Here is a 24847-nt window from a genome sequence, read left to right as displayed (position 1 = left end):
CAGGGCCGGCCTGCTTCTGTCCTCCAGTTAAGGATGGATTGCAACCACTCCTCGTTAGAGAAGAGCCTACCCCAGAGGAGCTCAGGCAGTTAACTGGAAACAGCTGCAACATCTGCCCGGCCGCCTCGCCCCTGCCCGTGGAAGGGCGAGGGGACCGCATGGCAGCAACTGCACTGCACAAAAGACAACACCTATCACCGGGAGCCACCGGTCTTCCGTAGACCCCACAGCTCCCGGCCCCAGGGCATCCCCCGAGGCGGCAAGGGCCGGGGGCGAGCCCAGGTGCGGCGAGGGGGAGGAGGTTTCCGCCACGCGCCGGGGAAGAAAGCCTGACTCATGTCGTGGCAGCGGCAGCAGCGGCGGCGGGCTCCTGGGAACTGAAACTCGTGATGCTGTTGCTGCGGAGAAACGCCTCATTACCCATTCCGCAGGCGGGGGACACCACCCAGGGCGCGCACACCAAGCGCCGGCGCTCCCGCCGCCTCCGCCGACCCTTCCGCGCCGCGCCCCCTCTGCCGCGTGCCCGCGCGCGCCGGCCGCGAGTGTGAAAAGAGCGGACACACCTAACCTGGGCGCGCGGCAGGCGCGCACCCTGCCCACCCCCACCAGGCCGAATCACGCAGTCCGACCCGGACTCGCTCCTTCGGCCGAAATTCCCCACCCCCACTATCCCCTCCGGCTCCACCACTCCCGGCTTCGGCGCCTCTGCCAGCCTTCGGTAATTTCCGTCGGAAGACCCGGCGCTCGCTTAGGCCCGAAGACCCGCCGCCTCCTGCCCCGCCAGACCCGGCTTTATGTCTGCGGCGCCGAAGCGCATGCGCAGACGCCATCTTCCCTCCTTCTCCTCCGCCTGCCCCCTCCCCCCCGCCACCACCGCCTCCTCTCGCAGGCGGTCGCCCCTCCTCCTCCTGCGCTCCGCGCTGGTCCCTCCCCTCCCGATGCCGCGAGAGACTGGGGGATACGGTGGAGCCGGGGGAGCCGAAGAAGAGCACTAGTAACAACCACCACAGCCCCCTCCCCGCCCGACACCCTCCCTCGGCACCCACCCACTCCCCCGCCCTGTTTGCCGACACCGACCAACCCCACCTCGTTCCTTTGAACGGCGTCGGCTGCAGTCGCTGCACCAGCCCGTCTGGCCACCAACGCCGCCGAGAAAGGAGCCGCCGCCGCCTGCGGCCCCCTCCCGCCCGGTCGCGGGAGCAGCGGGGTGAGGAAGAGCTGGCTGCGGAGGAAGAGGACAAGAGAGGGTCGCACCCTCCGCCCTAGCGCACGTCCCGCCGCCCTCCGGGGAGGCTCGGGCGCCGGCCCCTTCCTCCCCGAGGACGTGTGCCGAGCCGAGGCGCCTGCCCTGAGGGAGGAAAATGCTCGGGCTCCATGGCTGCCAGTGATGGAGCGGTCCCTGGGCTCCTGCTGCCACCGCCGCCGCCGCCGCGCCCCGGCCGTGCTCCGCGAGGACCCGGCGTCTCTGCGCGCCCGCCCGCGCCTCGTTGCTGGGCTCACCGTACCGGGCGCCTCGCCGCCGCCCCGCTCGCAGCCGCGTCGCCCCGGCCCCAGCCGCGGCCAGCGTTTCCTCACCGAGCAGCCACTGCGAGCCCAGGGGGTTTGAAAGGGTCTGCGGGGCGCGGGGGGAGGGCCGAGCGGGGCCGGGAGGGGAGGTTTGAGCGACACTGAGCTCGGGGCTCGCTGGCGGCGGCGGCGGCCCGGGGGGTGGCGAGGGGAAGGCGACACTTGCTTGGCGTTGCCTCCGTGCAGAGCGGCCGGGAGGGCTTTGCAGCGGCCGCCGCCGCGGCGGGAGGAGGGGGCTGAGGCGGCTTCGGAGTTGGCCGGAGAAGGTGGGCATTTCTCGCTTTTCCTCCCCTTCCTGCGCTCTCCCCCTCCCTCCTGCCCCGCACCCCACGTGAAGCGGAGTATAAAGGGGGGTGTGAGGCTAGAGGGGAAAGTGAATGGCGAAGGACTGAAGGGATCCCCCCTTCGGGTCCCCGGCCGCCCTGTTCACCCTCGTTCATCCTCCTTTCCGAAGCTCGCTCTCGAAGGCAGGAGCGACCGGCGCCTTCGGCTGAGGAGCAGGAGAAGGAGGAATCGCGCCAGGCGGAGCGTCAGGTCCCGTTTTCCTCTCCGGCGTCTGGAATACAAAGATTACGGTGCAGAAGGAGATTGCACTCGTCTCCTCCGCGCCCCCGGTACCCAACACAATGCACCAGCCGCCTGAGTCCACCGCCGCGGCCGCCGCCGCTGCAGACATTAGCGCTAGGAAGATGGCGCACCCGGCAATGTTCCCTCGAAGGGGCAGCGGTAGTGGCAGCGCCTCTGCTCTCAATGCAGCAGGTACCGGCGTCGGTAGTAATGCCACATCTTCCGAGGATTTTCCGCCTCCGTCGCTGCTTCAGCCGCCGCCCCCTGCAGCATCTTCTACGTCGGGACCACAGCCTCCGCCTCCACAAAGCCTGAACCTCCTTTCGCAGGCTCAGCTGCAGGCACAGCCTCTTGCGCCAGGCGGAACTCAAATGAAAAAGAAAAGTGGCTTCCAGATAACTAGCGTTACTCCTGCTCAGATCTCCGCTAGTATCAGCTCTAACAACAGTATAGCAGAGGACACTGAGAGCTATGATGATCTGGATGAATCTCACACGGAAGATCTCTCTTCTTCGGAGATCCTTGATGTGTCACTTTCCAGGGCTACTGACTTAGGGGAGCCCGAACGCAGCTCCTCAGAAGAGACCCTAAATAACTTCCAGGAAGCTGAGACACCTGGGGCAGTCTCTCCCAACCAGCCCCACCTTCCTCAGCCTCATTTGCCTCACCTTCCACAACAGAATGTTGTGATCAATGGGAATGCTCATCCACACCACCTCCATCACCACCATCACATTCATCATGGGCACCACCTCCAACATGGGCACCACCATCCATCTCATGTTGCTGTGGCCAGTGCATCCATTCCTGGTGGGCCACCCCCAAGCCCAGTAACTAGAAAACTCTCTACAACTGGAAGCTCTGACAGTATCACACCAGTTGCACCAACTTCTGCTGTATCATCCAGTGGTTCACCTGCATCTGTAATGACTAATATGCGTGCTCCAAGTACTACAGGCGGAATAGGTATAAATTCTGTTACTGGCACTAGTACAGTAAATAATGTTAACATTACTGCTGTGGGTAGTTTTATCCCTAATGTGACAAGCAGCATGCTTGGTAATGTTAATATAAGTACAAGCAATATTCCTAGTGCTGCTAGTGTGAGTGTTGGGCCTGGAGTTACCAGTGGTGTTAATGTGAATATCTTGAGTGGCATGGGCAATGGTACTATTTCTTCCTCCGCTGCTGTTAACAGTGTTCCTAATGCAGCTGCAGGGATGACTGGGGGATCGATTTCAAGTCAGCAGCAACAACCAACAGTTAACACTTCGAGGTTCAGAGTTGTGAAGTTAGATTCTAGTTCTGAGCCCTTTAAAAAAGGTAGATGGACTTGCACTGAGTTCTATGAAAAAGAAAATGCTGTACTTGCTACAGAAGGTGTGCTGATAAATAAAGTGGTGGAGACTGTAAAGCAAAATCCCATAGAAGTGACTTCTGAAAGGGAGAGCACTAGTGGGAGTTCAGTGAGCAGTAGTGTCAGCACACTGAGTCACTATACAGAGAGTGTGGGAAGTGGAGAGATGGGAGCCCCTACTGTGGTGGTGCAGCAGCAGCAGCAACAACAACAGCAACAACCAGCTCTCCAAGGTGTGACCCTCCAACAGATGGATTTTGGTAGCACTGGTCCACAGAGTATTCCAGCAGTTAGTATACCACAGAGTATTTCTCAGTCACAGATCTCACAAGTACAATTACAGTCTCAAGAACTGAGCTATCAGCAAAAGCAAGGTCTCCAGCCGGTACCTCTGCAAGCCACTATGAGTGCTGCAACTGGTATCCAGCCATCGCCTGTAAATGTGGTTGGTGTAACTTCAGCTTTAGGTCAGCAGCCTTCCATTTCCAGTTTGGCTCAACCCCAGCTACCATATTCTCAGGCGGCTCCTCCAGTGCAAACTACCCTTCCAGGGGCACCACCACCCCAACAGTTACAGTATGGACAACAGCAACCAATGGTTTCTACACAGATGGCCCCAGGCCATGTCAAATCAGTGACTCAAAATCCTGCTTCAGAGTATGTACAACAGCAGCCAATTCTTCAAACAGCAATGTCCTCCGGACAGCCCAGTTCTGCAGGAGTAGGAGCAGGAACAACAGTGATTCCTGTGGCTCAGCCACAGGGTATCCAGCTGCCAGTGCAGCCCACAGCAGTCCCAGCACAACCTGCAGGGGCATCTGTCCAGCCTGTTGGCCAGGCTCAGGCAGCAGTGTCTGCTGTACCTACTGGCAGTCAGATTGCAAATATTGGTCAGCAAGCAAACATACCTACTGCAGTGCAGCAGCCCTCTACCCAGGTTCCACCTTCAGTTATTCAGCAAGGTGCTCCTCCATCTTCGCAAGTGGTTCCACCTGCTCAAACTGGGATTATTCATCAGGGAGTTCAAACTAGCGCTCCAAGCCTTCCTCAACAATTGGTTATTGCATCCCAAAGTTCCTTGTTAACTGTGCCTCCCCAGCCACAAGGAGTAGAACCAGTAGCTCAAGGAATTGTTTCACAGCAGTTGCCTGCAGTTAGTCCTTTGCCCTCTGCTAGTAGTATTTCTGTTACAAGTCAGGTTAGTTCCACTGGTCCTTCTGGAATGCCTTCTGCCCCAACAAACTTGGTTCCACCACAAAATATAGCACAAACCCCTGCCACCCAAAATGGTAATTTGGTTCAAAGTGTTAGTCAACCTCCCTTGATAGCAACTAATATAAATTTGCCTTTGGCACAACAGATACCACTAAGTTCTACCCAGTTCTCTGCACAATCATTAGCTCAGGCAATTGGAAGCCAAATTGAAGATGCCAGGCGTGCAGCGGAGCCCTCCTTAGTTGGCTTACCTCAGACTATCAGTGGTGACAGTGGGGGAATGTCAGCAGTTTCAGATGGGAGTAGCAGCAGCCTAGCAGCCTCTGCTTCTCTTTTCCCGTTGAAGGTGCTACCGCTGACGACACCCCTGGTGGATGGCGAGGATGAGAGGTAAGATCATGTCATATTTCTGGACACATTCAACAGATTTGAAGTTAATCTATTTAGTAGCTATATGTATGCACAAAATTAGTCTAAAACATTGTATATTGTTTTCATTTTGTATGTGAAAAATGCATTTTTATGGGAAGTTTTATAGAGCAAGAGTTATGGAATGGTTTCAGAGTGGGTAGGAAATAATAGTAGTATGTGAACAATATTTTCAGAATAGTTGAGCATGTGTTCACATTAAAAACAGGTTTGGGGGCACCAAGTGGTTTTATTATCTATAAAATGCTTTTTAGAAATATTAATTATGGAAAGCTTAATTTTTGCTAACCCACATAATAGTTAATCTGTTTTGAGCTGCTAAAATAATCTCTTGGGGGGTTGTGGTTCCCACGTTTGTTCTCCTTTACTAGACATCCCTTTTTCATTTCTACTGTGTTTGATCTTAGTCTGTGAAAGATACTGTTGCCTGCTTTTCCTAGTCAGATATGGTAGGAAAGATGACTTAATCTGGGTTATATAGGTTGCCCTCATACTCCAAGTGACCAACTTTTGCGTACTTATTTAATGGTCATTTTATCTGAACAGTAAAGGAATGGGGATCTTATTTTGTGGGAAAGGAGGACATAAACTATCAAAATAACCAGACTTATCTTGATAGTATGCTGTACATTTTTTCTTTTGCATGGTAGATCAAGGTGGTAGCCATTTTAAAGAATAGAGAAAGTAAGTCTTGGAGGATTGAATTTATAGAGGCGTGAAAATAAGACCTTGGTCTCTGGCTAATCTACTCCACCTGTTCCTTTCTCTCCTTACCAAAAAGGTACAGAAAGCCTAAAGTACATTATTAAACCAAGCGTTTTTTCACTTAGATTGGAAATAATATGCCAGTAACGCTTATTGAATCAAATTGTGTTTTTGAAGCTGACTGGCTAAATAAGTTGTGAAATCTTTCATGTTGATTTTTAAAGTAATGTTCTTTTCACAAATTTTCCAGTCTTACTAACCTTGATTAAAATGCTATTATAGGAGTTATGAAAAGACATCATTTTCACGGTGGAATTTGGAGTAAGCGTGCAAGATATTTAATTATTTTAGTATTAGTTGGAGGGTTTTGTGATTGAACTTTCATCAAGCGAATTTAAGCATTTATATTCTATATGTATGTTTGTGGGTTTTGCTTTGGAAAAATTGAGCATATTGCAAAATAGTTGTAATTTTAGAAAAAGAAAACAGGTCAAATGTTTCAGTGAGGTTTGTGTTATTTAGTTGTTTAAAAGATAAGATAAAGACATGGTTAAATTGATAAAATCTTGTCTTTCAAGATTTTTATTATTTTTCTAATAGTCAGGTAATTAAAACCTTGTTACCCAACCAAATGTATTCTGTATTATTTGTACAAAACTGTACTCTAAAAGATAAACTTTTAGGAGGTAGTTTCCTTAACTGTTCCATTATTATTGTTAAACCTTTAATTTTATCATGCTAATACTCATCTGTAATTTTAAAAGAATTACCACAAATATTAATGTTTTTTTAAGTCAAAAGGTTATGATTTAAGTGAAGCCTCTATAAAAACAGCTATATTATGTGGATGCTAAGTTTAGAGAAACAAAAGACGGGTAAAATACACAAACGAAAACACTCATTTTGAATTCAAACTTGCCATGATTTTGTAATTGCCATTTGTGGTCTCCTGGCTTGACTTTCATCTCTTTTTCCTCCTATTGGTAAGGACATGATAGGATTTTCCACAGCTTGCTCTTCCAGGCAATTAAAGTCAGATGATGCTACTTTCAACTAGATTTTTAACTATAGGAATAGGGTCCCAGTTTAAGATATTAATATAAAATTAATTTTCCAGATAATAATTGAGCAAAGGATTAATAAGGTAGAAATTATGGAATTCTAGAAAGGGACAAAAAGACATACTGAGAAATAAGGAAATATAAATCTAATACAACAAGTTGTCTTCAGACACTGTACACATTCAATTATAATTATGTTTACCAGTCTCTCCCACAAGACCAGGAGTTCCTCAAGAGCAGGGACTGTTTTGAATTTACTACCTATTTGGGCCCTGGTTAGTTAACATCAAAGTTTCGTGATTAAAAACCAGAAAATTTTTGTTTTAGCAGTATCTTAAATTCTGTGAAATCAGAATGTAGCCCTAAAACACCTTGTAAGATCAGAAAAGATATATATTATATTCTTTATTGTGTTTTACTGAAGATTATTTATCACTACAGTTTGGAAAAAGAAGTTAATTTTTCATTTAAATTTGCCCTTGGAAGATAACTTAAGTATAACTACAAGAGAAAACAGTGATATGATTAAAAAACAAACTTTAAAAACCTTTCTTCCCATGGTAGCTTCTGTTGTCACTTGCATCTTCTGGGCTTGGTCACCATTAGTCTCAGGAGAGAGAGAATACATATATAATTTCAATATTATGAATCAGGAAATGTATTAACAATATAACTTGGGCAGTAGGACAGATGAGGATGGTTATCTTTTAATCATCTTTTGAGATAATACTCAACACTTTAGATTATAAAATGTTTAGACATGTAGAAAGTGCCTTCAGTTGATCACTGGGAGAGACTATAAACATGGATCAGGATGTTAAGATTATGTATCTTGTTTTAAAAAAAAATCATTCTTATTTAAAAGGTCTTAATGTCAGGCTGTGTGCGGTGGCTCACACCTGTAATCCCAGCACTTTGGGAGGCTGAGGTGGGCGGATTGCTTGAGCCCAGATCATGCCACTGCACTCCAGCCTGGGTGGCAGAGCAGGACCCTGTTTCAGGAAAAAAAAAAAAAAAAGGCTTAATGTCTTAGACTATAACATGAACTGTGAATTCACCTCTACAAGAATGGGAAAATACAGGTATTTCATCTTTTATGTTTTGTGATTGTTATTAGCACAGCCTCTTAATGTGAAATGGGTCAAACTTCTATTCATCCTTCAAGACTCAGCTCAAATGTTCTCTTTAAAGCATTCTTTTCACTCAGGGGACATTGTTTCCTTAGCACTTTTAATATTCCTCTATTTAAGCACTGTACACATTCAATTATAATTATGTTTACCAATCTTTCCCACAAGACTGGATGTTCCTCAAGGGCAGGGACGAAGTATTTTTTTGAATTAATTAGCAGGCATTTCTCTGATTTTTTTTTGTCATGATTTAAAGTTTATATTGTCCCTCATCTTAAGCACAATTGTGAGAGATGCAGGATCATATAATTTATGCAACAAATGGAAAAGAACTGAATAAAAAGACTTGCTTTTTTGTATCTCTCATCAACATTTTTAGGTGAATTGATGTCTGTCTGCAAAATACAGTGCCTGTTTTATAGTAGGTCCTCAAATATTTAAGACGCATGTGTGTTACCTATAAAATAAGAGTAATACTCATTTTGCCTACTTCTCAGGATGGCAGTAGTATCAGTTAAAATACTTTGTTAACTAAAATATGAAATAATTTTTAAAGTTTTTTTCAAGATATACATGCACAGTTTAAAGATAGTTTAAATGGTTTTCCAAGAAATAAATGGAAGAGCTTCCTGCACCCTTACTTTCCAGTTTTCCTTTCCTAGAAACAATCACTTTCACCTCTTTTAGATGATTATTGTGATATTTACCTCCCAGTCTCTAAATAACTTGCTTATCTTACTACTAGATATGTAATATAGCCTGCTGGTTAGGAGCGTGGACTGTGGAGTTAGATTGCCTAGATTTGATCTTTCTTGTCATTTACTAGTTTTATGTAACATTGGGCTATTTATCCTCTTTATGGTTCAATTTTCTCATTAAAAAAAACGATGACAATAGTAGTTACCTCATGGGGTTGATATAAGAATTAAATGAATTTGGAAATTCCCTAGAACTTTGTCTAACTCACATGCCCTATGTAAGTATTTGTTAAATAAAATACACCTTTCATTTGTTTTTGTCTTTATTAACTTCCTGGTTAGAAAATGAAGATTTAATTTTGTTGTTACCATATACCTACCTGGTCTCCTGTTTTCCCAGTACCCTTCCTCCCAGTAGTTATCACTATTGATTATTCAGTATTCTTGTCAAATATTACTTTTCCTATCCTGTACAGTGTTTTGTGGCTGCTTCCCTTCCCCATCCCCACCTGTCTATTATAGAAATGGATTTTCCTCCACTCCCAAGTTTTCATCTGTCAGCGCTGTCCGTTTTCTCCAAGTTACCCCTCCTTTCCCCACCCTCATCCCATTTTTGTATGTTTTGGGCTCTACCTTTCCTGTAGAACCTTTCCTTAGATGTCTGGTAAGTCTTGATTGTCTGCTTGCAAATAAGTGTTAAAGGATTAAAGAGCTGATTAGAAAATTGCAGTGTGGGCCTGGCCATGGTGGCTCACGCCTATAATTCCACCACTTTGGGAGGCCAAGGTGAGAGGATTGTTTGAGGCCAGGAGTTTGAGATTAGTTTGGGCAATATAGCAAGATCCTGTCTCTACTATATATATATAATTATTTTTAAAAATTCTTTTTCCATGTGGCTTGTTGACTGTTAACTTTACCACAGAGTAATCTGGCTAGAGTTCATTGTCTTTTTTTTACCTCTTTGCCTAGTTTTCTCTATATTTATTACTAAATCCACTTTTCATCAGATGCCTCTTAGGATGTTCCAATATCAGATATTGTTAACAATTTTATCTTAGGAAGTCTCATATACCACTGACCTCCATTCTTGACTGGTTGCCTTCTTGGCTTGGTACACAACTATTATTCTGGGATTCCTTTCACTTTCTCTTGTGTTGGATGTTCATTTTCCAGAGACTAGTGTCTTTATTCTTAGTTTACTTGTTTTAAAATGGCTTTAGTTTACTCTGACACTTTCTTAGGTGAAGAATACCAGGTGGGGAAGTTACGTTCTCTTATATTTTGTGCCATTGCCTTCTAACATCCGTATTGCTTTTGAGAAATCTGAAGCCATTCTGATATCTTATATATTGTATGTGACCTTTGTATTTTGTTTTTCCTTCCTTTCCTTTTCCTTCTCCTTCCTTTTCTTCCCCTCATTTTTAAAACCTCTAAAACCTTTATAAGATTTTATGTTTCCAGTGTTCTGAAGTTTTGCCATGATGGATTTTTGTGTGGGTCTGTTTTCATCCACTGTGCTGAGTACTTGGTGAACCCTTTCAGTTCGGAAACATCTTTTCATTCTGGGACTTTTTCTTGAGTCAGGTTGTTGATTATGTCTTTCCATTTTTTCTCTCTTTCTCAAACTCCTCTTATTTGGATAATGGACCCTCTTGACTGGTCTTCTAATTTTCTTGTGTTTTCTCAACTATTTTTCATCTGTTTTTCTTTTTGCTCTATTGAGTTTCCATTTCCGTTATCACATATTTAATTTCCAAGAACTTTTTTTGCTCCTTTTTAATAGTATACTATTGTATTTTAATAATGGTAGTATTTTTTTCTTAGCTATCTGAATATATAAAATGTTAGCTTTTTTTAAAAGTTTTTTTTTTTCTTTCTATGTGGTGTTTCCTCCAGGTTTTATTTTCTTACTTTTTGTTTGCTTTGGTCTTTATCTTTCATCTTATAGCCTTTCCTCAGATAGTTGGTAGTCATGTGTAAGAGTAAGGAATTGAAATGCTAATTAGAAATTCTGAGCGTGGCTTGTCAATTGTTAGCTTTCCTATATGTTAACCTGGCTGGGGTGTTTGGTTGGAGGACTTCTAGTGTCGGTTTCTTCTTGTATATCCTCCTAGCTGGTTAGATCCCTATAAGAAGGCTCTTCTGATTTCTTGCTTGGAATTGAAGGCCTTTCTACAAGCATTCTGTGGGGTGGGCAGTGAGGGGGATGTGGAATGAAAGGTTTTGGGGGATCCCCAGATATGTTTCTTCACTCAACCCTGTTTTCAGTATGTTCTGCATTTTGCTGTGCCTGATTTCCTTAGTCCTGTGATCTTATGTTTTACCTTCTTCAGACAATATTCCTTTTTTTTTCTTGGGATTAGGGAGGGACAGTTGGGAATCTGTAGGACTGGTTGCTTCTTAAACTGACTTCTAAACAATCTTTTTAATTTTAGCACCTTCTCCCCCCACATCCCACTTATATAGATGTGGTACTGCCAATTCCTGAGTCTTTTGGGGATTTTGCAGTTTAAATTGGGTTTGTTCTTGGCATTCTCCATTGTTTGCTAAAGATTTGATTTTCTAGTGTTTGCTAAGTCATTTGTCACTCAACTCTCTGCTTTCCAGCTTTCAAATTTTTTTGCTATTGTCTTTTCATCTGCCTCAGTTTTTGTGGGCTTATGTCTTTATATCTTAACAAATTGCTTTTCTGTCATTTTAGTGGGGTTTTAGGGAAGGAGTGAAAAAATAGATGTGTGTGTTTAGTATCATTACACATCTATTTCAGTGGCAGAATACTGTACTATTAAATGTAAAGAATGATGCTAATTTTAATTAAGTCATTGCTCCAAGTTAGTTCTCTAATGAATACATAAATTTTAAGAGTGGAATTACTTGGTTTATATTTATTAGAAATAAGAATAGTATGTAATTCAGAATTTCAGTTCATAGAAGTGATGAAAAATGTTAGTATTAGATTCAGTTAATGTCTACCATATTTAACCACTCAGTAATCTTGTGAATTAAGTTTTTTTCTATTTTATTGGTGAATAAACTGAAACTTGCTGAGTGTTTAGAGAGGGCGAGTTGTCTAAGGTTACATGCATAGCAGTAAAGCAGAGCTAGGATTCAAGGCTGTTTTTTCAATTCAAAATCTAGTGCCGTTTTTACTTCTTATAAAGCTAATAAGAGGTAAGGCCAGTGCCTTATTTTTAAGAGTGTCTGTAAACCTAAAAAATAGGCAGGCTTCATTGCTTCATTGCTTTGTGTATTCGTATAACTGATGGAATTGGCATAGAACATAACATTTCCCTGCAAGTCCTTGGTGAGAAAAAAGTGGGTAAAGTCATCACAGTGGTGTGCCTGGAATGCATTAGACATTCAAATGTTAAATGTTAAGGTGGACACGTTTTATTTATTTATTTTTTCTTTTGAAACTTATGTGGAAATTTTCTTTTTAGGAAAACCATTTTAATTTTTTAATAATTTAGATTCAGCTTTTGCAGCATTAGCTTCAGAAATACAAAACACGTAAATTTTATTTCTTGTTTAGAAAGTTTAATTTCACACCTGTAATCCCATCACTTTGGGAGGCCAAGATAGGAGGATCACTTGAGCTCAGGAGTTCAAGACCAACCTAGGCAACATAGTCCCCATCTCGATTTAAAAAATTCGATAAAAGAGAAAGTTTAATTTAAAAATATGAAGCTGTTAAGCATGACCTGCTCTGGTGCTACAGTATTAGAACTTTGGTGGTTGGTTTTTGCCTTCTCACTGTTGTTAAAGTTGAATATGTCATGGTAAGAACATGCTTTATTGGCTCATTAAGAGAAACTACACGAGGTTGAAAAATTTTAAAGTATCTTTATACTGATTCTTAAAAAATTATAACAACTTTTTAGATTCTAGGTTAACTTTTTTCCTAGTTTCACATATATTCAAAAGCTGCCCTCCACCACTCCATTTCTTCTTTACCAGTCAATTTGACCAGGAAATCTTGACCTTTCAGCACGATTAGGCCTAGTTGACCTTTGTTTGCCCTCCTTGAAGCACTCTATTTTGCTTTTTGTGATAATCTTGCATTTTCTTCCCACTCTTCTGGCCATTCCTTTTCAGTCTGTCTTTCAGATTTCTCTCTTCTGTCAGACTCTGTTTCCTAGGTTTTCTGAGTCTTCTTTATACTTACTACCTTTTCCCTAGGTAATCATTGGTTTCCATGGCTGTAAAGACAGTTTGTATGCTATTGGCTTCTGAATGCCTATCACTAGTCCAGACTTCTCTTCTTAGCCTTAGACGGGTAAAGTCATCTGCCTTCATAACATCTCCGCTTGCATTCTCATAGGCTTATCAGTCTCAACAGGTCATAAATGTAACTCTTGATTACCTAGTTCCTCAAATTTCCTTCTTTAGTTGTCTTTATTTTGATAAATATCATTTCTTAATGCAGTTCTTCACTTTAGAAACCTGAGAGTCATTCCTGATAGTTTCTTTTCCTTGCTCTCTACCTCTTGATCATTACTTTAAAATATATCTTCATCTTTTTTTCCATCCTTATTGCCATTGCTCTAACATAACACCAGCTCTCATTTAATGCACTGCATGTGGTAGCTTCCTCACAGAGCCTCCTGCATATGTCTTGCCTTTTTCTAATATTGTATCTTACAGTCAGAGTCATATTCTTAAAATGGAAATCTGTTCAGGTAACTCACTTGGCCAGAACCCCTTTTAAGCCTTTCCGTTTATTTTAAGGTAATTTCTTTCTGTCTTTGCTTACTGCTGGCTTCATCATGCTTCTTTCTCCCAACTTTCTTCATTCCAGTTGTACTTGACCTTTCAGAAAGTTTTTCAGTTTTCATCCATTCTTCTTCTAGGCCTTTGCACATGCTGTTATTTTAGCCTGAATATCCCCTATGCCATCTCACTTTCATTCCACTTTAAAGCTAAACTCACTTTTTGAGAGGCTGCCTCTGACGTACCCATCTAAACTTAGGTTCTTTGTTAATAACTGTTTAATAGCACCTTGTTCTTTTCTTTTATAATGCTTATTACAGTTCGTAATTAGATTTTGTTTTCATGATTATCTGATGATTTTAAGCTTCTTGAATAGGAATGGGGATGTTTGATGTGCTACATACATTCAAAGCCTATTTCAATGCCTGTTAGATAAAATCTGCTTAATCAAGAAAATATACTGTTAATATTGTCATAAGAAATCTGCTTAATCAAGAAAATATACTATGAATATTGTCATAAGAAAAACCAAGGAGAACTTCTGTTTTTAAAAACAGAAAGATAAAGTTCTTTATGATCATGTGATAACACTATTTTCTTCTTTAAGAGAGAATTAACTGATTTACTTTTTGCTGTGTTTGTAAGCCAAAAAAACCAATGCTTAGGTATAATCAAATATGGTTCTTGTCCCCAAGGAGTGTATAATATTATAATAAGATATGTATGCATGTGGCAGTTATTTGGCAATATAAGGGCTAAGTAATAGTTTTAAGCAACATGAAATATTAAATCAAATAATCAGAAACTTAAGAGTTGGAAATCTTGATCTCATTCAACCTATGAAGGAACAAGTTTTGGTTAGGTGAATTCGCTGAGACAGTTTTACAAATTGTTTGTTAGACTGTACCTGGAACTTGGGTTTTCAAAATTACATAAGCAAAGTTCACAGATGGTATAGATTTGACCTTTGGTAGGTCAGAAAAGCAGTGTTATTTGAAGTGACTTTTCACAAGTTTTAGGGTGAAGGAAAATGTTTCAGGTGGGAGAATATTAATAGAAATGGGGGGAAATAAGAAAAACACCTGGGCAGCAGTAAGGCAACAGTTGGATTAAGTGATAGGAAATGACCGAAGGTTGAATTGGGGAATTAATGATTGGCCCTCAACACTTGTTGACTAAATGGTGTTCAGGGAAGATTAGTGTAAAAGGAATCTGTAGTTTGGATGGAAGTGGGAAGCAGGAAGAACCATGTTGGATGTTATGCATTTCTATAATTTGTTAATGAATGAAGGAAATAAATGATGGGGATAGGGATTTTCATTGCAAAATGATTCAGTACAGGGTTTCTTTGCTTAGCAGATTCCACAATTTGACAAAGCACTGTATTCACTTTCCTGTCTTCTCTCTCAAAGCAATATGTTAACTCTTCTCATTTTGAAAAAGGGGAAAACAACCCCAAAACCCAATTTCCCCAAAAATTGATGACCCAGCCTCAGTTTTAAAGGTTTGAAGGATAAGCGGTTATAACAAGACAGGGTTTTTGGCAATTTAATTTTTTTTTTTTTTTTGAGATGGAGTTTTGTTCTTGTTGCCCAGGCTGGAGTGCAATGATGCAATCTTGGCTCATTGCAACCTCCCCCTCCTGGGTTCATCGATTCTCCTGCCTTAGCCTCCCAAGTAGCTGGGATTACAGGAATGCACCACCATGATCGGCTAATTTTTTGTATTTAGTAGAGTTGGGGTTTCACCATGTTGGTCAGGCTGGTCTCGAACTCCTGACCTCAGGTGATCCACCCGCCTGGGCCCCCAAAGTGTTGGGATTACAGGCATGAGCCATAGCTCCCAGCTCAATTTAGCGTTTTTATAGGGTTTATCCATATCTGAAATCCAAAGCAGATGTGTCCCAAATATATTTAGTAGTGGAAAGAAATCCAGGTAAATGTGAACTAATACGAATATTTTAGGATTGGTTCCTTATATTAGTGATTGTAGAGAAGTTTGCCAGCTTCCTTTTCATACTAAACAGATTTCCATTGTCAGTCTCTTCCAGGCAGTAGAAAGGAGGAATTATTTTTTTCCTGTCTACTGGGGACTCCTAGGTCTCTACCAAAAAGGAAGTGGTGTACATCTTAAATTATTTAAAATGTGAAAAACATTAATGCTACTGTTGATACTAAATGTGAGCATTTTGGTTATTTTGCTGATATTTAAGGAGCCACAATACTAATATTTATTCAGTTCTTTGTTGGTGCCCTTTCACGTTGCCATTTTTCAAAGTATAAGGATATATACATGTATATAGATACATATATAAAGAAATATAATTTTTTGGTCTGGGCTTGGTGGCTCACGCCTGTAGTCCCAGCACTTTGGGAGGCTGAGGCAGGTTGATTGCTGGAGTCCAGGAGTTTGAGACCAGTCTGGGCAACATGGTAAAACCCTGTCTCTACAAAAAAAAATACAGAAATTAGCTGGGCATGGTGGCGTGCATGCCTGTTGTCCCAGCTCCCTGGGAGGTTGAGGTGGGAGGATCGATTGAGCCTGGGAGGTGGAGGTTGCAGTGAGCTGAGATGGCGCCACTGCACTCCAGCCTGAGTGACAGAGTAGTGAGACCTTGTCTCAAAAATATATATATATAATTTTTTAAAAGTCATTTTGAAATTGTCTTTAGATGATTATAAAATCTCTTAGGTATCTGAAAGAATGTAATTTATTTAATAAGTATGTGCATAGCGCTCTCTCTCTCTCCTTAAGGAGAGCCAGCAGTTGAATACAAGAATAAATGTGTGTTTGTATTTAAGAAAAATGACAAAAGATTCCATTACTCCTGCAATTTTTGGTCCTTTACTTCAACTTTTTTTCACCTATTTTAAATTTACTTTATTTCAAAACATTTCTGTCTTTGTAAGCTGCTTTAAATATTTTAAGGAATGGCTTGGGATGGAAATCTAATCGCATTTGGGAAAAGTGTGACAAGGTAGAAAATTATGTTTAGGAGAGGTACTAAGAAAGGAGTATTGGGAGTCAGAGAAGTTAAGATCACATGCTTGAGGAGGAGTTTGATAGCTACTGGGCATAGTAAGTCATTTTAGTAGAGAAAACGTTAAGCAAAGAGGTTCAAAGTACACAGATGTTGATAGAAAAGAATATAAGACATAGTCCAAGTTGGTATCAGATGGGCTTTGTATACATAAGGCTAACTTTGAAAAGCCTTAAATGTAAGATTGAAAAGTCTGGATTTGATTGGACATGGAATGGAGGGCTCTTTTTTGTTTTTGTACGATGCAGTGGCCTGATCAGTACTATGTTTTAGGAGGATGCTGGCTTTACTTGGGATGTCTAGTTGCTTCCTTCCTTAATTGAGTATGAGAAACTCAATAATTCCTTTTTCCTCAGTGGTGGAAATGGAGGCATATTCTCTGTCATTGTCTGAGATAATGGTTTGAATCAGTCCCTTTGGCCTAATTAGGAAAAGTAAGGAGGTTAGGACCCAGTCCACATATGGTAACACTCCACTTAATCCAGAGGTTAAACCAGCTCTGGAATGTAAGGAGCCCAAAAACTGCTTGAAATTGCTATCAAAGCCATGTCCCCTCCTCTCCCTGGTCCCCCGACCCCCCGGGGGGTATTTTTGCATAGCATTTCTGATCCTTTTTTTGACTTTTAATAAGTCTTCTTATGTTTACTAGCTTTGTTATCTTAAAGCAGATGAGACTAGGGAGGGAAAAGAAATGGGATTCTGAGGCATGTAAGTTGACATCAGGAAAGTTAGCAATTTATAGCCTGACATGAAGGTAGGAGTTAGAAATTTTAAGAAAACCCCAAAGAACTGTGATAGGGTATTGAATATTTGCTAGTTGAAAGTTAGATTATGTTCGTTATATTGTTTTAAGGAATCATGGATGTAAGAATAAATTCCAAATGATGTTAATGACTGAGCTATGGACAGGTATAAAGAAACCATGTTTTAGTTGTATTGCCTCCACTGTATCATTTAAGCATAGACAAATCATTTTACTCCTCTATATTGCTTTTTTCCTGTTCTAAAATAAGACAAGATGCTTCATACTTTTTTACCTTTTAGGGCAGCAAGGTTATTCTCTAAGACATTCTTAACATATGTTCTAATATGTTACAAAAATAAAAGCTAGACCTTTACATATAGAAATTACGAAGAATATTTGTAGTAATATTCAGAAGTGTAAAATTAGAAGTTCCTAATAGATGCTAAGATTTAAGTAATTGGTAGTGATAATTTTTATTTTTAGTTAAATTAGCGAATGACATATTAGGTACTAAGTCTGCATAAGGTATTTTGTAGATATTTAATGATTTAGATGTTTAGGTATAATGAAGATCCCCCCCAATTTTTCTCTTTGAAATATTTTTATTAATTACCTTTTTATTTTTTTAAAAAGAGATGAGGTTTCACCATGTTGCCCAGGCTGGGCTCAAACTCTTGAGCTCAAGTGATCTTCCCACCTCGGCCTCTCAAAGTGCTGGGATTACAGGCGTGAGCCACTGTGCCTGGCCTAATTACCACAGTACATCAAATACTGTATCAACGAAAACTGACTTTTCTCATTCTATAGGTTTTTATCTCCTTTTTTAGAAATTGACAACCAAGCCAACTTGGTTTTTTTCATAAGGAAGCTTTTGTTTGTGCCTAATATTAAACTGATTTTTAGAGACTGGGTGTGGTGGCTCACACCTGTAATCCCAGCACTTTGGGAGGCCAAGGCAGGCGGATCACTTGAGGTCAGGAGTTCAAGACCAACCTGGCCAACATGGGGAAACCACATCTCTACTAAAAATACAAAAATGAGCCAGTCATGGTGGCACACACCTGCAGTCCCCAGCTTCTTGAGGAGGCTGAGGTATGAGAATCACTTGGACCTGGAAGGCAGAGGTTGCAGTGAGCTGAGATCACACCACTGTACTCCAGCCTGGACAACAGAGCAAGACTGTGTCTCAAAAAAATAAAAAAAGAATAAATTTTTGGGCTGGGCACAGTGGCTCACACCAGTAATCCCAGCACTTAGGGAGGCTGGACAATTGCTTGGGCCCAGGAGTTAGAGGCTGCAGTGAGCTGTGATGGCACCACTGTACTCTAGACTGGGTGACCAAGTGAGACCCTGTCTCAAGAAAAAAAAAGTTAATTTTTTTTCTTGGTTGTGTCCTCTAAACAAATTTGTTGTGGTACTTTTGACAATGATCAGTACATCTTCCTGTTGAGGAAATACACTCCCATGTTTTAAAAATTACTTTTTAAAAAAGGTGGTATTTAGTGAAATTTGTCTTAGTGAATTTAATTTAGGAAAAAATGCTGCTTTATAAGTTATGTTTTTTGCTTTATTTTTGGTTAAGGTTGTTCCTTTGGGTACAAGGTGTGTGAGATGTGTGAATTGAGAAAATCCCTGGTTTGGGCTATAGACTGTCCACTGCTTAGGTGCTCAGATATCTGAGTCTTTCCTTTTCTTCCTCTTTTAAAAGGCTTTTATTGCTGTAGTTCACCTAAACTTCTTTTTGAGAGTCAAACATGGAGCCAAGTCTTGTCTTTGGTTGATGGTTCATTTTACTGTAGAATTTGGAATAAGAGTTTTAAACTGTTCTTCATTTTCAATGTGTTATTTTGCTCTATGGAGATCCACCAAACATTCATCAGTTATTCTCTGAAATAATGGATAGCAGGATTTATACATTTGTACAATCGGTTATGTTTTATTATTAGGAATTTTACCTATTTTGAGGTTCCAGGCAGGAAGGGTGGGTACAGAAAGAGGAGATGGAAATGAGAATTTCACCCTAGATAACCTTAGTGGTTTCCTACCTCCATCTCTGAATCCCATGATAACGATCATGATATCACACCCTAATCCTTTTAGGAACAAGTATATTTAATACTTGGTGAAGGTGCATAATGTTTATTTTATTTTATTTTATTTTTTTGAGATGGAGTCTTGCTCTGTCGCCCAGGCTGGAGTGCAGTGGCACTCACTGCAGCTTCCGCCTCCTGGGTTCAAGCTATTCTTCTGCCTCAGCCTCCTAAGTAGCTGGGATTACAGGCATGTGGCACCACGCCTGGCTAATTTTTGTATTTTTAGTAGAGATGGGGTTTCGTCATCTTGGCCAGGCTGGTCTTGAACTTCTGAGCTCAGACTCTCCATCCGCCTCAGCCTCCCGAAGTGCTGGGATTACAGGCATGAGCCACCACGCCCAGCCTGAAGGTACATAACATTTAAATTGGCAGCTGTTTAGCTCCTCTTTTTTGTAAGCTTGTATAAGATTGATAATAAATTCATAGTAGACCTGAGGATTATATGACAGGGAAATGATTCTAAAATTTTTTTTACTGTATTATTGGCTGATATGTTACTACAAATAAAATATTGTGAAGTTAAGGACCTTGGTCACATAACTACTAAGTGATGGAGCTAGTCAGTATTCCATTAGGTGATTTCATTCCAAAACTTGCACTCAACCACATTCTGGAGGTTTCTTATGTCCATTGAGAAGAACAAAAGGTGACAGCTGACAACTATAAAAAGCAGTCGTTAGCCTATTGAGTATAGAGGCGTTTGAAACTATAGACTTCCCTGGTTATTTCGGTCACTATTTTATGGAGTTGTCCAGTAATGAGTGTACCTAATAATTCCTTCAATCTTAATTATTATTTTCTCTTAGTACATTTAAAAAGTATAGTTTCTACCCCAGTGGTTAAATTCTCCAGATTTATTGCTAAAAAGTAAATTTTAAATTTGGAAAATTTGCTGAAGTAGATTGCAATTTCAGAAAAATAAGTGAATATGGAGACACTCAGTTTCATGACATATTTCAATAAATTAGATTACTAGCCTTCTAGTGGTCTCAGATTCTATAAGCTGTTGATGCTTAGGATTTTTTTTATAAGCTTAATGCAATCAAATTAAAATTTGATTAAAATACTTTTAAAGTAGAAACCTAATTTTAATCAGCTGAATAATAGCACATTTTATGAATCAGATTTTTAATTTTGAGTGGTTACAACTTATCTTCACATCATATTTATTATTGGAACAAGAAAGTGATAATTTTCCTGTGAACTCACTTGGGAAAGTATAAAAAAAAAAGAAAATGATAGTTTATATGAATGCTTTAATATTCATTTGAAAAATAGGATTTAGCTTGTCTTTTTGCTTATTCTAGAAGGTAGAATTAACTTTTTGTTTTGTTTTGTTTTGTTTTGAGACGGAGTCTTGCTCTGTCGCCAGACTGGAGTGCAGTGACGTGATCTCAGCTCACCGCAACCTCCACCTCCCAGGTTCAAGCAATGCTTCTGCCTCAGCCTCCCAAGTAGCTGGGATTACAGGCATGCACCACCATGCCCAGCTAATTTTTGTATTTTTAGTAGAGACAGGGTTTTACCACATTGGCCAGGATGGTCAATCTTGTGATCCGCCCACCTTGGCCTCTCAAAGTGCTGGGATTACAGGTGTGTGCCACTGCGCCCGGCCACTTTTTCTTTTTTTTTTTCTTTTTATTTTTTTTCCCTTTGAGATGGAGTTTCTACCTTGTTGAAATCCAGGCTGTTTCAACCTACCTTGTTGAAACCCAGGCTGGGTTGAAACCTAGGCTGTTTCAACCTACCTTGTTGAAACCCAGCCTACCTTGTTGAAGCCCAGGCTGGAGTGCAATGGCACGATCTCGGCTCACCACAACCTCTGACTCCCGGGTTCAAGCCATTTTCCTGCCTCAGCCTCCCAAGTAGCTGGGATTACAGGCATGCACCACCATGCCTGGCTAATTTTGTATTTTTAGTAGAGATGGGGTTTCTTCATGTTGGTCAAGCTGGTCTCGAACTCCCGACCTCAGGTGATCCGCCTGCCTTGGCCTCCCAAAGTGCTGGGATTACAGGTGTGAGACACCATGCCTGGCCTTGAATCTTAGACATCTGCATTAGGTCTTCAAAGGTTTTTTAGCCCATGTAATGAAAATTTTTTTTGGTTTTTTTGAGACAGAGTCTTGCTTTGTTGCTCAGGCTGGAGTGCAAGTGGCATGATCTCGGCTCACTGCAGCCTCCGCCTTGTGGGTTTAAAGGATTCTCCTGCCTCAGCCTCCTGAGTAGCTGGGATTACAGGCATGCGTCACCACGTCCAACTAGTTTTTGTATTTTTAGTAGAGACAGGGTTTTGCCATGTTGGCTAGACTGGTCTTGAACTCCTGACCCCAAGTGATCTGCTCGCCTTGGCCTCCTAAAATGCTGGGATTACAGGCATGAGCCACTGCACCTGGCTACAAAAACTTTTTAACGTATTCAGATTTTTTTTTTTTTTTTGAGATGGAGTCTCATTCTCGCCCAGACTGGAGTGCATTTGCATGATCTCGATTCACTGCAACCTCTGCTTCCTGGGTTCAAGTGATTCTCCTGCCTCAGCCTCCCTAGTAGCTGGAACTACAGGCGTGCACCACTGTGCCCAGCTAATTTTTGTTTTTTTTAAGAGAAGGGGTTTCACCGTGTTGGTCAGGCTGGTCTTGAACTCCTGACCTTGTGATCCATCTGCCTTGGCCTCCCAAAGTACAAGGATTACAGGCGTTGAGTCACCGCACCCGGCCCCAAGAGGTGGTGGTGGTGGTGGTTTTTTTTTTTTTTTTTTTTTTAACAGTAGAACTGTTTTTTTCATTTTCATTATTTATTTCCTGATTCACTTATAAATGTTGGAGCTGTTGAAGCAATTGGATTTTTTTTGAATTGTAGTTAACAATAGTAAAGATGTATCTTAAAAGATATAGTAGCTTGATTTATCATTTAATAGTAATGTAAGCCTTACTTGCATGTTCCATAATTTTTACTTTCTGCCAGTATGAAATAGCCAAAAGTGACTGAAAGCCGGTAATTTTCACATCCCGTGCAAGTCGATTGCATTTCTAGATATTTTACTTATTTAGTATGCTTTTGACAGCCTAAAATTGCCATTCTCCCCAATCAGTGTCAACATTCATGGAGAAGAGAGAATATTTTTTCATTTTGTTAGATATTATTTTAATACCATATCAAAACACCTTAACTAATGAAAAAAGCTTTTCTCTCAAGTTTTTAACATTTTTGAAGGCATTTCATACTTTTTTTTTGGTATTTTAATGTATAAATACAGAAACCTATCTTGCATGGGTGGATGCCACATGTAAACATCAATGGCTAAAATGTTCTCAAAGTGCTTGAAGACAAGGATGGCTGTACATATTTATTTATTTATTTATTTTTTAGACAGAGTCTTTTGCTGTCGCTCAAGTTGGAGTGCAGTGGCACAATCTCGGCTCACTGCAACCTCCACCTCGTGGGTTCAAGTGGTTCTCCTGCCTCAGCCTCCTGAGTAGCTGGGATGACAGGCTCGTGCCACGACACCCAGCTTATTTTTGTATTTTTAGTAGAGACGGAGTTCACTGTTGGCCAGTCTGGTCTCAAACTCCTCAGCTCAGGTGATCCATCCTCCTTGGCCTCCCAAAGTGCTGAGATTACAGGCATGACCCACCACGCCTGACCTACGTATTTCTTATTAGTCTTTTGTTGTTGTTGTTTGCTTAAGTTTTCTGGAAAAAAAAAAAAAATTCACAAGGGCCTAAGAATAACATTCTGGCATTTTTGTAAGACACTTGTGGCTGTTGAATCTTCTTAAGAGATAATATTTTAAAACTGGGTTACCTTTTATAAAATGGACAGGCTAAGATCAACTTTGGATTTTTTTTTTTTTTTTTTTAATTTAGAGGTCTAGTTATCTTTCCAGTTGTATTCAGACTCTTAGCCCTTAAGGATCTACAAGTGGCTTATTAGGAAATTGATCCAATATGTAGAATCAAAAGCTTCTAACAAGTGGACACATTGGCCTAACAAAAACCAAGTTATACTATATTTGAGTTTATGACTGTCTGACCTAAATGCCATTAGTACCATTCATTCAGTAATCTGAATTAGGCTTAACACATGAGAAGGGGAGAGGAGACAAGAGAAATAGGGAGTTGAAGACCATTAGAAGGAGTGGAAGAGAAGGAGGGGATTTGGTGATAATTGATAATTTGGTAAACATTTGGTGCAGTTTGCGGTCAGGGGCACTGTGTCCTCATTACCTGCATCAGCGAATTTATCTATATAAAAATTATTTTAGAAAAATTACCTAAGGTAGTTTAAGCAATTGTCTTTTAGCCTGGAAGGTTTTTAACAGTACCTCTTTTTTTTTTCCTGGTATTGGGATGATTTATTTACTTCAGAAATACTCATTCAATATTTATTGAATGCTTGTTACATACCTAGCACTGAGCAAAGATACTAAGGGTATGAAGGAAAAAAAAGACATGGTTTTGGTCTTCAATAGTTTCATCTAGTACACTCAAGCATCATAAGATCTTGATTTATCTTCCGAATTATCCAAATAAGTTTATATTGTGCTCAATTGTTATTGTGTGTATGGTATACATGACAGTTTTTCTATTCAAATGAATTGATGCATGTGGACTATCGATGAATGAGCATAATGAGGTAGAGTTTAATGAACGTTAGTCTTGGCATCAGCCCTGGCATCTAATCTTATTTCTGCTACCTCTTCATTGTATGACCTTTGTAAATGAGTTAACTTTTTAAAGCCTGATTTCCATAGCTGTTATGTGCAGGTAATAGCTACCCATGCTGTTGTTGTGAGGATAAAAGGAGAAAGGCATATAATGCACCTGGCTCAGTTGTTGATAGTTCTGTAAATCGGTGGCTGTTTTTATTACTGTGCTAAGTAAGAGTGATTTCTTTCTTAAGCACTGTAAGTTAAAATGGAAAGCTTGTTTACTTGTTCAGAGACTTTATACATAATTTTCTAAAGCAGCGGTTCTGTACCTTTGCGACAGTTTTGGTGCAGTCTTTCTCACCTGGGGTCCATAAGACAATCCCTACGAGAAAAGAGTGCCTACTCTCTTAGTTCTAAGAATGGCATATATCTAGCACCATCATTCTAAATGCGTAAGAGAATAGTGAATTCATTACATACAGTGGAGGCATCAGGGATTAATTCTTTCGCTGACTCTCATGCTGCCAGGACAGTACTATATGTGATTATTGAGAAGTTCTTTGAAATTCCTAAATTCACAAAAACATAAGTAGTTGTAAAAGCACCCTTTTCCTTTTTTTTAAATGGGGGTGGGGAATACTTGGAAGAAATATAGCGTCATGTAGCAGTTCATTAATACTCTAAAATAGAACCATTACCCCAATTAAGTGATTCTCAAACTTTTTCATTCTGAAAGATTGTTTTAGATGGGCATTATGCCCTGAAGACCATCTCTTCCATGCTCAGTCCCATATGGGCCTGAAAACTATCTCCTTAGAATGAATGGGATTAATCTGTTTGTTTTAAGTAAGATTATAAGTCAATATCTGGTTTTTTAAGTTTC

At 40.9% G+C, this 24847-nt stretch overlaps 1 protein-coding gene across 5 annotated transcripts in view; it reads left to right on the top strand.

Annotated features, from left to right (window-relative positions):
- The first annotated feature begins 872 nt into the window (after positions 1 to 872).
- The window catches only part of TSC22D1 (TSC22 domain family member 1), a 147350-nt gene continuing 123375 nt past the window's right edge, over positions 873 to 24847 (top strand). The window contains exons 1-2 of one of the 5 annotated variants that reach the window (XM_054528706.2): positions 873 to 1610; positions 2021 to 5095. In XM_054528706.2, the coding sequence (XP_054384681.2) occupies positions 2193 to 5095 (2903 nt within the window). In that variant the 5' untranslated portion in view covers positions 873 to 1610; positions 2021 to 2192. 5 annotated transcript variants of the gene reach the window in all.

Source organism: Pongo abelii, chromosome 14 (assembly GCF_028885655.2).
Source record: "Pongo abelii isolate AG06213 chromosome 14, NHGRI_mPonAbe1-v2.0_pri, whole genome shotgun sequence".
NCBI classification, from domain to species: Eukaryota; Metazoa; Chordata; class Mammalia; order Primates; family Hominidae; genus Pongo; species Pongo abelii.
The sequence above is the reverse complement of the archived record's forward strand: the minus strand, read 5'-3'. Positions and strand labels throughout refer to the sequence as shown.